Raw genomic sequence first — 10692 nt, 5'->3', positions numbered from 1 at the left:
AGTTTAGCCTGCTTTCTGCTAGAGACATGGTGGTGGAGCAGTGCCAGGATGGAGCAGGCCTCTTCTGGGCGTTTCTTTGATGGCCAGGCAGCTACAGAAATGCTGTCTCCGCAGTTTTTCGGAAGGTGTACTGCTGTAGCTATAGCAGGAGGCCTGTGTGCCTTTGCAGATAATCCTTCCCGGCCTAGACAGTCCTTAGGCCAAAATGTGCCAGGCCATGTGGTAGGTGCCTGGCATAATCCCAGCTCGGTTTTGGTCTCCATGTGCCCTCTGCCGGGCAGCATCAGCTGGAGGCAACCAGTGAGTCAGAACCCCTTTGAAAGCTAAAATTCCTTTCTACAAACACAACACCCTTCTCCCTGCCAAGCAAGCAAGCCTTGAGCTAGAGCGGGCCATGGCCATCACATAAAGCAAAGCCAGGCTCAGAAACCCCTCCCGGGGTCGGGGGACTTTCTGCAGGCACCGTGCTGTCCCCTGTGCCTGTGTGACCCGCTGTCCCCACCTGGTACATACAGCTAAGGAGACAAGAGATTTTATTGTGTTTTATTTAGTAAAATGTTAAAATAAATAAATACAAATTGATCAGATCTGTGCCCCCTCCCCCCCCACTTTAATTTGCTAAAATCTAAACACATTTGTACCAAAACTGAAACCACAAGGGACTTGAAGGCAGCAAAGAGACTGCAGATCACTATGAGCATCAGGCTAAAAAAAATAGAGATATTTAAAAAACCCAAACCAGCTCACAAGTCGGCGTTCTCATGATGTGATTCTGTGACAACAGAGCATTACCAGTCAGAAAGGGCATTTTACACCAGGGCCTGCAAGGACAGTAGACGGGTGGGGAGAGGGGCAGTGCGGGCAGCACCGGCTCACTGAGGGCAGAGCCGTGGCTTCGCCGTGTGGAAACCCGGCCAGGAGAGAAGCTGCCACCGTCCCCTCGCAGCACCAGGCCCGCGGCTGCAGGGGGGCTGCACTGCCAGAACTGGGGGGTCTTCACCAAAAGCACCTGGAGAACTTGGGCAGGCTGGGGAGGGACCGGGGCTCGGCCACGGCACCCTTCAGCATCAGCTCCTGGTCCGACCCCAAGCCAGGGCTCTCGCTTTACAGCTCGGTCTCAGGTGAAACGCTGGGGTGTGGGAGGACGGGACGAAGCAGGGCACGCAGGCGGGGTGGTGGTAGCAACAAGTCTACTGAGGTGGTGCCAGCACAACGGCAGGAACGTGAAGCCGTGATCGCGGCCTGAGTATTTTCTCTATTCAAGCAGAGCTGCCTTCACAACCCGCCCGCCCTCGGCTGCGGACGACACGGTGGGTGTTTGCAGATTAGAGCCAGTCAGCCCCCAAAAGACAAAACACCACATGGGAAGCCACCCCACTGCTGCACCAGACCCCCCAGGAAAGCAGCAGCTCACCATCACTTCTCTGCGCCACGGGCTCTGCTGCTGTTGATGCAGCGAAGTTGTTTCCTTCCTCTGCAGGAGCCTGAACAGGTTGGCACTAGCAATCTCCCCCGTTATCTTGCTTCATCTTTGCTTACTGGAGTTTGCAACCCGTGCTTTGCTTCTGTGGGACTATGAGAAGCGGCCAAGATGACTCTGCCAGCGTAGAAGGGTTCTTGGGGGGGCCCTGCAGCTGTAACTGGAGCGAAGCAGCTCATGAGACATGGCTGCCTGTTGGCTCTGGTTGTGTGGGGCCGCTAGGAAGCTGCCCCAGCCTCAGGGCTCACATGGTAGCAAAAACCCTCCTTAAGGAGGGTCTTGACTGCCTGTCACATGTGGCATCAGGATCGACTCCGAGACAATGTACCTTCTGGAAGGGAGAGCTGACGGGTGAGACGCTACTCCTGGCTCTAGAGTCAGTCACTGTTTTGATGCCAGTGATAATTAAAGAAACGTATGAGACTATCATTAGAAATTACACATTAGCCCAGATCAAGCAGATACATGCAGCCTCCTGCTGCACCCAGCACGGAGCACGACTGTACCTCTTCTTTCAACAGCGCCTGCTCCCGGGTGCCCGCAGCCCACAAAAAACAGCTCTCGCCATGTCAGAACTGCCAGTACCCGCTTTACGGAAGGGAATGCAAGACACGGAGGGCTTGCTTGCTTTCTTTTTTACATAAGCGCCCTCCCCTCCCTTCAATTTTGGCACGCCCCACCTGGGAGGCTAAGAGCAGGACAACGAGCAAGGGGAGCCCCTGCCCGTGCTTGCACGTGCACAGCGTCTTCCCAGTGCTGCTGCAGTATCAACCCTCAGTGCCTGGGATCCAAAACCAAGGCTGGCGCCGAGCCCGTGTCAGCGCTGGACCTGTGTCTGCCACTGCCTCCCTTCCCCACCTGAGCTACACCTCCAGCACCGTTCCGGTTGCTCACTGAGAAAAGGGCTTTCTCGAAGCTCAGAGGCAACAGTAGTTCATTTCTTTTCCAGCGATGCAGCTAGAAGAAGGCAGGCGACAAAGGGGCAGGAATTGGTCGAGGTCTATATTTGCCGGTGTAAATTTAGGATAAAGGAAAAAGATTCAGATTCCCCAGGTGGTGAAAACTCTGCTGAGCTGAGCGCCAGCAGACCAATATTGCTCATTGCTCCTGTCTTTCCGTGCCACCTCCTCCACCCAGGACACTGAGCCAAGCTTACAAGTCTTTTGAGTTCCCTCGGCACTCCTGATGACAGTAAACATGCCCTTAAGTACTTCTTCCTTCCTAGACGGGGACTGGGCTGAGTTTCTCTGTCTGAAGCATTTGACACTCGCTTGGGTACTAGGGAGTGAAGAAGAACAGACACAGAGCTTACTCTCTGCAACACAAGAGAGCTGGGACAGCCATTCTCCCAGGAGGGTGCCCTGTGGGCTACTGCTTAATGTAGCCTTGATGCTACCCTCAGCTCCTGGAGGGCTACGCTGAGCTTACCACATGGCTCTGCCTACCTGCACGGGTGAAGCGCCCCTTTGCATGTGTCCCTAAAGAAACCAGATCCTAAGAAAACAGGGAGGCATTGCTGCACAGAGGTGTTTTGGCATACAACTGCCAGATGTGACAGAGCAGGAATCTTGCACAGATACTCCAAGAAATGGCTGAGAAGTACCTGAGTCACAGGTCCTGCCCGGCGTCATCTCCTCCGCTCACTCGGGGCTGAGGGCTCTGGAAGCTGATGCTGGTTTCAACTAGGCTGATGGTGACACTTGAACTAGGAAGGTGTGATCACACTGGCACAGCCAAACCTTTAGCTAGTCTCAGGAGTATTTCTAGCCCTGAAAATTTTTAATTAATGTGGTCCAGATCAGAGTGGGCTCTGGCTGCCCCAAGGTCTGCTTGATCAGCCTATCCCACGTAGCAGAGAAGTCAAAGGCGGCTCTCGTCAGGATGGGATCACTCAGCACCAGAAGCAGAGCTAGGGATGACTTAGTGCCACTTCATTCCCACTCTGCTGCCAAGCAGCTCTTTTCTCCCACCGCACTTGGTCCTTTTGGAATACAGATCACCCCAGATCAGAAATCGAGGTAGGATAATGAGCCTTTTTGCTCTAGTTTTTCCATTGAACTTTCAGAGCCAGTAACTTCAGCAATACCTGTCTCTCACAAGAGAGCCCTGTTTCACTCCTGGATTTTTCCTACCCTCACTTTCCCTCCTTCCCATCTCTTTCCATTTCTTCTCTCTGCTCTGTTTTACCTCACACAATTTTCGTTTCCTTTGCTCCTCCCACTTCCTCTCTTCTCTTCCCCAGTCTCCAGCCCCATACCCCTTCTCACTGCCCTTGCTTCTCAAAAGAGGCTTCTGTCCTTTCCTTTGTCCCTGCAGCATGCAGCTCTGGCCCGGGGCGGGGGGGTGAGTGGGGAGAAGCCCTGGCCTGGCTGCTCTCATGCGACACTCCAGGGACTTGCACAGCGATGTTCACAGCACCGATGCTCTCGGCAGGCCTGTCTGCTGTTCACTACTTGGGTAGTTTAGTAATACTGACAGGGGATAGAGACAGACCCTCACACAGGTAAGGTCTTGGTTTTCTGAAACAAGCCCACATATTAAATTAACCTCTAGGAGAGGTGTTTGTCTTTTCATGGGTCTGTAATTACCAAGCTTACCAGTGCATGGTATAAATAATTTTCTTTATTGGCAAGTTTCAACTATGTGCTCAGCCTATACAAGACACAATGATGCAGAAAGTTTTTGTCCCAGATAAAAGATAAACACGGGGGAATGGGAGCTAAAGGTAAAGGAGAAAGAGAGTCATATTTTTCAAGTATTACATTCCATTCTGTAGGTGTTACAAACAGGACTGAGGCTTAAAGAAGGATCTGAGTAAGACGGCAATCACCTGGAGACAAGATGTCTGCAGCTCTTGTGTTTTCCTGATCCCACCTGATTTTTAGGGCATTCCCTGGTCCAGGTCTGACCACTGAAACCAAGAATCCACCGGTGTGTCACTGCGAGGCTTGCTCGCGTGCCCTCAGAGACCAGGACCTAGCTGGCTGCTGGAAGGGTTCTTGAGAGACCTCTTGCCTTCTGAATGCCAGAAACTACAGAATCCACATAGTGCTTGGGGATGGCCTTTGCTGAGGTAGTTTGTTGGCCAGGCAAGCCTAAGCGCCAAATGAATTAGCTGCACGACAAAACATCTTCCTCTTTCTCCAGGTTCCTGACTCTTCTTCTACACACTTGTCACAAAACTCTCTGCAGTAACCCAGCAAGGTTGAACTTGCCCTGGATCTTCAGAATCCCAAGGAAGGACAAATGGAGGTGAAGAAGGGTCAAAACAGTTCTGAGAAGACACAACAAATTCTGCCCAAAGGGGCATGGTCCACAAGGAATTATTTCAGTGGTGATCTGAGCAGCTCACTGAGAGAGGCCCTCAGTAAAAGAGTGAATTTTGGTTTGACATCTGAATATGATATTTTAAAAGCATGTTTTATTAAAAAAACATGTATTCAACATTAGTGCTTCAGAAGCAAAGAGGGCAGGGTACAACCCAGCTGGGGAAAAAAAAAGAGAGAAACATGTGCACTGCAAATTCACAAATATTTTCCACTGTATCCACATGGGAAGGGAATTTTAGTTTACTCCCTGTACTGTGGGCTGCCACAGCCTGGTGGGGCTAAGAGAGAGGTTTCACTCTGGGTTCTCCTGAATGCTGACCTTGCTGCTTTTCGGGGCTGTCTCTGCAACAGTACAGGGATGAAGATGATTCGAAGCCAAGGAGGTCACAATTAGGGTTCACATTTCTAGACAGCTGGAATACAGATTTGCTTTCTTAAGCCTTGTCAGCTAGGAAGGATAAAATACAATATTGTTTTTCCTACCAACAACAAAACCAACAGATCTGCCCATAAAACTATCACCTCTTTAATTTCTAGGTTAATGGCTTTTAATTCATATCCCCATGGACAGAGACTTGCTTGCAACAAAGAACAAAGTCCTTATTTTGCTCATGCAAACCGTTAGTTCCTCCCACCAACATGGCAACTCCTGGCTAATGATGTCCTCGAAGAATCATCCGTGCTACTCACCCTACCTGCCAATCATCCCTAGCAGCATTGCCTTTATCACATTTTGTACAGCACTAAAACCACTGCTGGCTCTAAATGGAGGCAATGAGGATAATACTAATTCTTCTAGCCAGGTCGTACGCTCACTTTCCCACTCTGACCACAACACACCTTTCCAGCTGTTTAAAGAAGAGATTGCAAGGAGAAGGGAAAAAACTACTTCTGCAAAGCTTACTCTATTTCTGACCAAAGAAGCAGGGTGACTTCTTAAAGCCCTTAGCACTGGGCTGAGAGCCAGGACCATCTCTGGTATAAGCTTCCTCTGTGGTCTCATCTCCTCCTTTATAACAGAGATTTAAAAGCCACTTATTTCCCACCAATGACAAGCAATGACATAAGAATTAGTTAATATCTTGATGGTAGTTTGGAAATACAAAACGCCAGTCATTATGTCAGCTTCCCAAAGAGCAGAAGTTTTAGTACAAACTCACTCTAACTCAAATATTACATGAGAAAAAAAACAGATCAATCCAAACCTAGAAGACGAGCTTGAGCTTTAAGTTGTTAGAGTTTAAATTTCTCCTTTGCCTGGAACCTCTTAGAGCAGCTAGAAAAAAAAAAAAAAAGTTCCTCTGTATTTAGCAAATGCCAATTCCTCTTGCACCCTGGTGTTGCTAATCGGGCACAGATAACCCCAATTTATTTGTGTCTATGTAGCAGCATCATTGCCAGTGTCAGTGCAGCCCTGGGAATGCTCCTTGTCTATTGACTGATGCCACTGCAGAGCCAGGACGGAAAGCATCCAAAGAGGATCAGTGGGAGAGAGGGGGAAAACTACTTAGCAGCATCAAAAAGTCTAAGTTAAGATAATTTCTCTGACAGGTAATGATTAACTAAAGGCATCCTTTTATAGTCTTGAACACAAATGCTGAACAAAAGGGACATAAAAGTCTATACCTATCTACTTGGATTCTGGAGACAAGCAGATGCCTCAGAAAAGCAGTAATAGCTCTTTTAACATGTCCTAGCTGGTTAACTGCACTCAAATTTAAATATGGCTACCAGTGTATTTCACTTCCATCCCCTCCTGAATTGGCAAAGAAAACACAGGGGCTATCAAGTCTTCAGGCATAGCTTGCTATCCCCAAATAGTGTGGTGCTTCCCAGAGAGCTCCGAACACCAGAAATAAGAACATGGGAATCACAAAGACTCAGCGCACCTATCCAGGAACGTACTCGATGCTTCAGAAAATGATGTTAAGGTTTACCCAAGTGGCCAACTAGAGAAAAACCTCGCCAAAATGGCACTTTCTCCTGAGTATCTGGCCCTTAGCTGCTGGCTCATATTCTAAAGAAAGAAGGCTCATGATCAGTTTGTTTTTCCTCTTCATCCCTTGAAATACAGTCCCTTGTTTCAATGTTACGCGTTGCTGGCCCAGTGCTGCACTGTGATAATGACCCCCACTGGTAACTGGGTTGATGCAAGGCCATTTTTAGTTTGATCAGTTTTGACGTCGCCTGCCCAGCTGCCTCCCTGCCACCTGTGCTATCTTACCCCTCCAGCTCCCCTAGTTCCAGAACAGAACTCAAACATCAAAAGACAGAGTCGAGGTTATCACAGGTTCAGCTGAGAAGTGCACGTAAGAGTCACTTTCCCAACTACAGACAAATGTGAGAACTCTGGATACCAGTTCTGAGCTCAGAGCTGAAAATAGTGCACACTCCTGCAGGAGGAATAAAAGTCCTTAATAAAGGGCAGAAGGGCAACCTAAAGGAGAAGGAAGAAAACAGCTCCAAGAATCCCGCAGAAGCGTACTTGGCTGTGGCAGCAAAGAGACTCTCTCAGGTTATGTAGTGTCTGGAGTGTTCACTTCTTGCTCAGAAATACATCCTTGAGATCCAAAGCTTTTCTATCTTCCACTAGAAACAGCCGAGCAGGTCTGGCTCACCACCCAACACACGCTCTCAAGGGCACCGCACCAGGGCCTCTGCCTCACATCGTGTGTGTAGCGGCTCGACTCTGCTCCCACTGGAAGTAAAGGGACTTTTCCCAGCACTTCCAGTGGAAGCGGGGTTTGCCCAAACGTTTATGTGCAGTAGTGAAACTAGGCAGATCTGGGACACAACCCTAAGTGACCAGAATCAACACTGTAAACTGAGACAGACCTCACAGTAACAGGAAGCTTTGCTATCTAGAGTGAAAAGATTATGCGAAAGAGATGAACTCCTTAAACAAGAGGGTATAACAGAGGGCGATTTCAGTTCAGCCAACTCACTGTCTTTCATTCTCAAGCTCTAATCAGTCCGTATCACAAAACTATAAAAGCCTTACACAAGCACGCTGCCAACTGCTTTTCTCTGGGTTACAAACACATGAAAGAATGGGGGAGATATGGCAACAGCAGAGACAAGCCTGGCAGATCCTCCAGGTGCGGTGAGATCCAGCACTGTAGGATTTGATTCTCTTTAGAGCCAGTAGCATGTATGGTATAATCTATGGAAACTGTCCCATTGGATTTTAAAACACAAACACAGCAGAATGTCATCATAAATAAGCAAAGTCTGTGTTAAAAAATTCTAAGTACACAGCATTTTCTCCAGTTCTGACACCTTTTTAATAGAAATCACTTGTTTAGGAAACAAATAGCACTTTTGTATTTTTTTTTTTTTTACAATGTTTCTTACCTTGATCTTATTTTAAGTAACACTAGGAAGACCTCAATATCTTTTATTTTCCTTTTTAATTTAAAAAAGTTGTTTTTTTTTTTTCCCCCAGATACAAAGATTTTGCCCTTGCATAAAAAAACAGTGCCCAAAACGATGACACAAGGACTCACAAAGACTCACTGTATCTCACTGACACTATTACTTCTAATCTATACCATGCAAGGTCCCATCTACCTCTTTAATTAGACTGTCAGCCTGAAAAACAGCTTTTCTATTTCTTATTTAGTTCTTGTTACCAAAAGAAGAGAAAGGAAGTGAAAGAAAAGGACATTTCTCTGTTCAGTTCACACGTCTGGGTCATGTGCTACTTTGTTCAGGATACCTTTGTTGTTTATAGAAAAGTGTTGGGATCTCATTTTCAAGTAATTGATGCACACTTTCTCTTGGGACACCTCCATCCAATGCTCCAAGCTGACCCTGGATTCTGGCCCTCTATTTTCCCATTCCCAACACAGGCTTTCTGGATGAGTGTGAGGACCAAACCAATTCTGCAAAGCATGTCTGTTGTTTAATGTGAAGAAACAGGATTAACCCAAAGCTGTTGGGACAGTAGATCCTCAGCCTGTACATGTGCTGGTTACTCAGTGAAAAGTCCATTTCCTTTCCTTTTGTATGTCTCCTGTCTAAACAATAGTAAATACTGCTTATTTGATAGACTTGTCCCTTCTGGGCACTGGGATTTGATAATTTATATTTCTGGGTTTTTGGTTTAATAGTACTGAGAGTTTAGAAACAGGAAAAGCCCACAGGCTCTTTGGACTTGTTTTTGTTTTCCCCTAGCTAAACAAACTGTTCTGCAAATAAGGATTTGAAACCTGCTCTCCTCCCTCATCCCTGCTCCTCACCCCAAACAAAAATAAAAGAAACCTATAGTGGCTGTGGAGGCTGCTGCAGGCACACACTGGTGTAAAATATAGAGAGAGTAAATATATTATTTCACTTGGCATGGTGCTGGCAAAGAACCCCCAGCTGGCACTATTCATGTAACATGGTCCAAACTTTGCATTACACACAGAATAAGAAGGATCAATTGGCAAACTCCGGTGCCGCCTGGCACAAGCATCTTCACGCTCTCTCTGGAACCAAAGAACTAAAGAATTCTGCACTTTCCAGAAGAAATCCAGTTTTGCTTTTCTAGAGTTTCGTTATTTTGCTCTTCCTCCTCGCCGCCACCTCCCTTGGCTCCTTCTTAACTTCACTGTGTTATTTAGTCTCATCGCCCTTGTTACAGTTCACCATGCAGCTCTGGGAAGGGGAGGGGGCTAAGGTGGAGGTGGCAGCATTAGTATTGTTAGTGGAGTCCATGCCGTTGGAGATGGCTACTGAATTGACCTCAGAGTTTATGGGTTTTGAAAGGTCGATGCCTTGGATGAGGCGGATCAGCTGTTTTACCTTCTCCAAGGAGCTGTGCATCTCCTTCTGTTTTGCAAGGATGGTATTCTTCATTTCCATGCATTTCTGCAGCAAAACAGAAAAGCAGTAATAAGTTCAAGCTTATGAATGAAAGAAGGTAAGAGAAGGAAAACGATATTCACAGATCTAAAGGTAAGCACGCAGAAAAGACTGCAGCTACAATTTCACTTCCCCAGCCTAGAAGAAAAAGAGTCTCGGGGCTGTGTTCACAGGAGAATTCCTGTTTGCAGGCTGAGGAATTAAACTGCCAGTACGTAGCTGTCACCTGGTGTGGCCCCCTTTCATCCCAAGGTGCTTTGCAAACGAACACAGCTCCATCCTTTCGTGTTCCCTTTGAAGGGAAACTTCCAAGTATATGTTCTTATTATTTTTTCTATTAGTATTGCATTGCTGAAATTTCTTTAGCTCAGATCTGCAAACTAAGGCATCCTACTGCAGCTGACTGCTGACAGTGTGTGTGCATGCCACTAATGGGATACAGCCTTTGCTTTCACGTACATTTTAGCAGGAACATCACTTCCTCCTCTCAATAAATAAAGGGGCACTTGAAAAGAAAAAGAAGCCCTTCTTCACTTGAAAATCTCATTTTGTGACCACTTTTTTCTCTTAGAAGCAGTAGTAACCTAGCTAGCTCATCAGTTAAGAGTCAGGGTAAGATAACTTAAAAAAAAGCCCACAAATTATGTTTCAAGGGTGAAAAACTGCTTATATCTGTATTTGAAACTCTCATAAAGGAGGAGCTGGTAGCTATGTCTGTAACATTCAGGTTCTTACACGAAGATGGGAACTTTCCTACATTTTTTAAACCTTTTATCCACGCTGATCTGCAGACACTGTTGATCTGCAGACACTGTTGGTTTCAGCTTTACTATTTTCACACGCAGCTCGTGGCATCATAAAAGCACCACAAAATTTAGACCTAATGTGTCTTTTTCTGGCAGTTCCAATGGAAGTATAAACAATTACCTGATCATAGAAAATAAAGCTTTCTCCTTACCTACTGTGAATCCCTCATGTTAAGGGCTTGCATCTGCCTCAGTACATCACTGAGAAACAGTGCTCTAGTGCTGCTCA

The 10692-nt window shown here is 46.8% G+C and overlaps 1 protein-coding gene across 5 annotated transcripts in view; it reads right to left on the bottom strand.

The window, feature by feature from the left end:
• Positions 1 to 4084: 4084 nt before the first annotated feature.
• PHF21A (PHD finger protein 21A) overlaps positions 4085 to 10692 on the bottom strand; it is a 137419-nt gene continuing 130811 nt past the window's right edge. For 4 of the 5 annotated variants that reach the window (XM_074909521.1, XM_074909517.1, XM_074909522.1 and 1 more), the window contains exon 18: positions 5088 to 9663. In XM_074909521.1, coding sequence (XP_074765622.1) covers positions 9409 to 9663 — 255 coding nt within the window. In that variant the 3' untranslated portion in view covers positions 5088 to 9408. Of the gene's footprint in view, positions 9664 to 10692 lie in introns of all 5 variants that reach the window. The other variant, XM_074909520.1, reaches the window with a different exon arrangement.

This window comes from Athene noctua, chromosome 6, assembly GCF_965140245.1.
Source record: "Athene noctua chromosome 6, bAthNoc1.hap1.1, whole genome shotgun sequence".
Lineage (NCBI taxonomy): Eukaryota > Metazoa > Chordata > Aves > Strigiformes > Strigidae > Athene > Athene noctua.
This window is presented reverse-complemented; position numbering and strand designations above follow the sequence as displayed.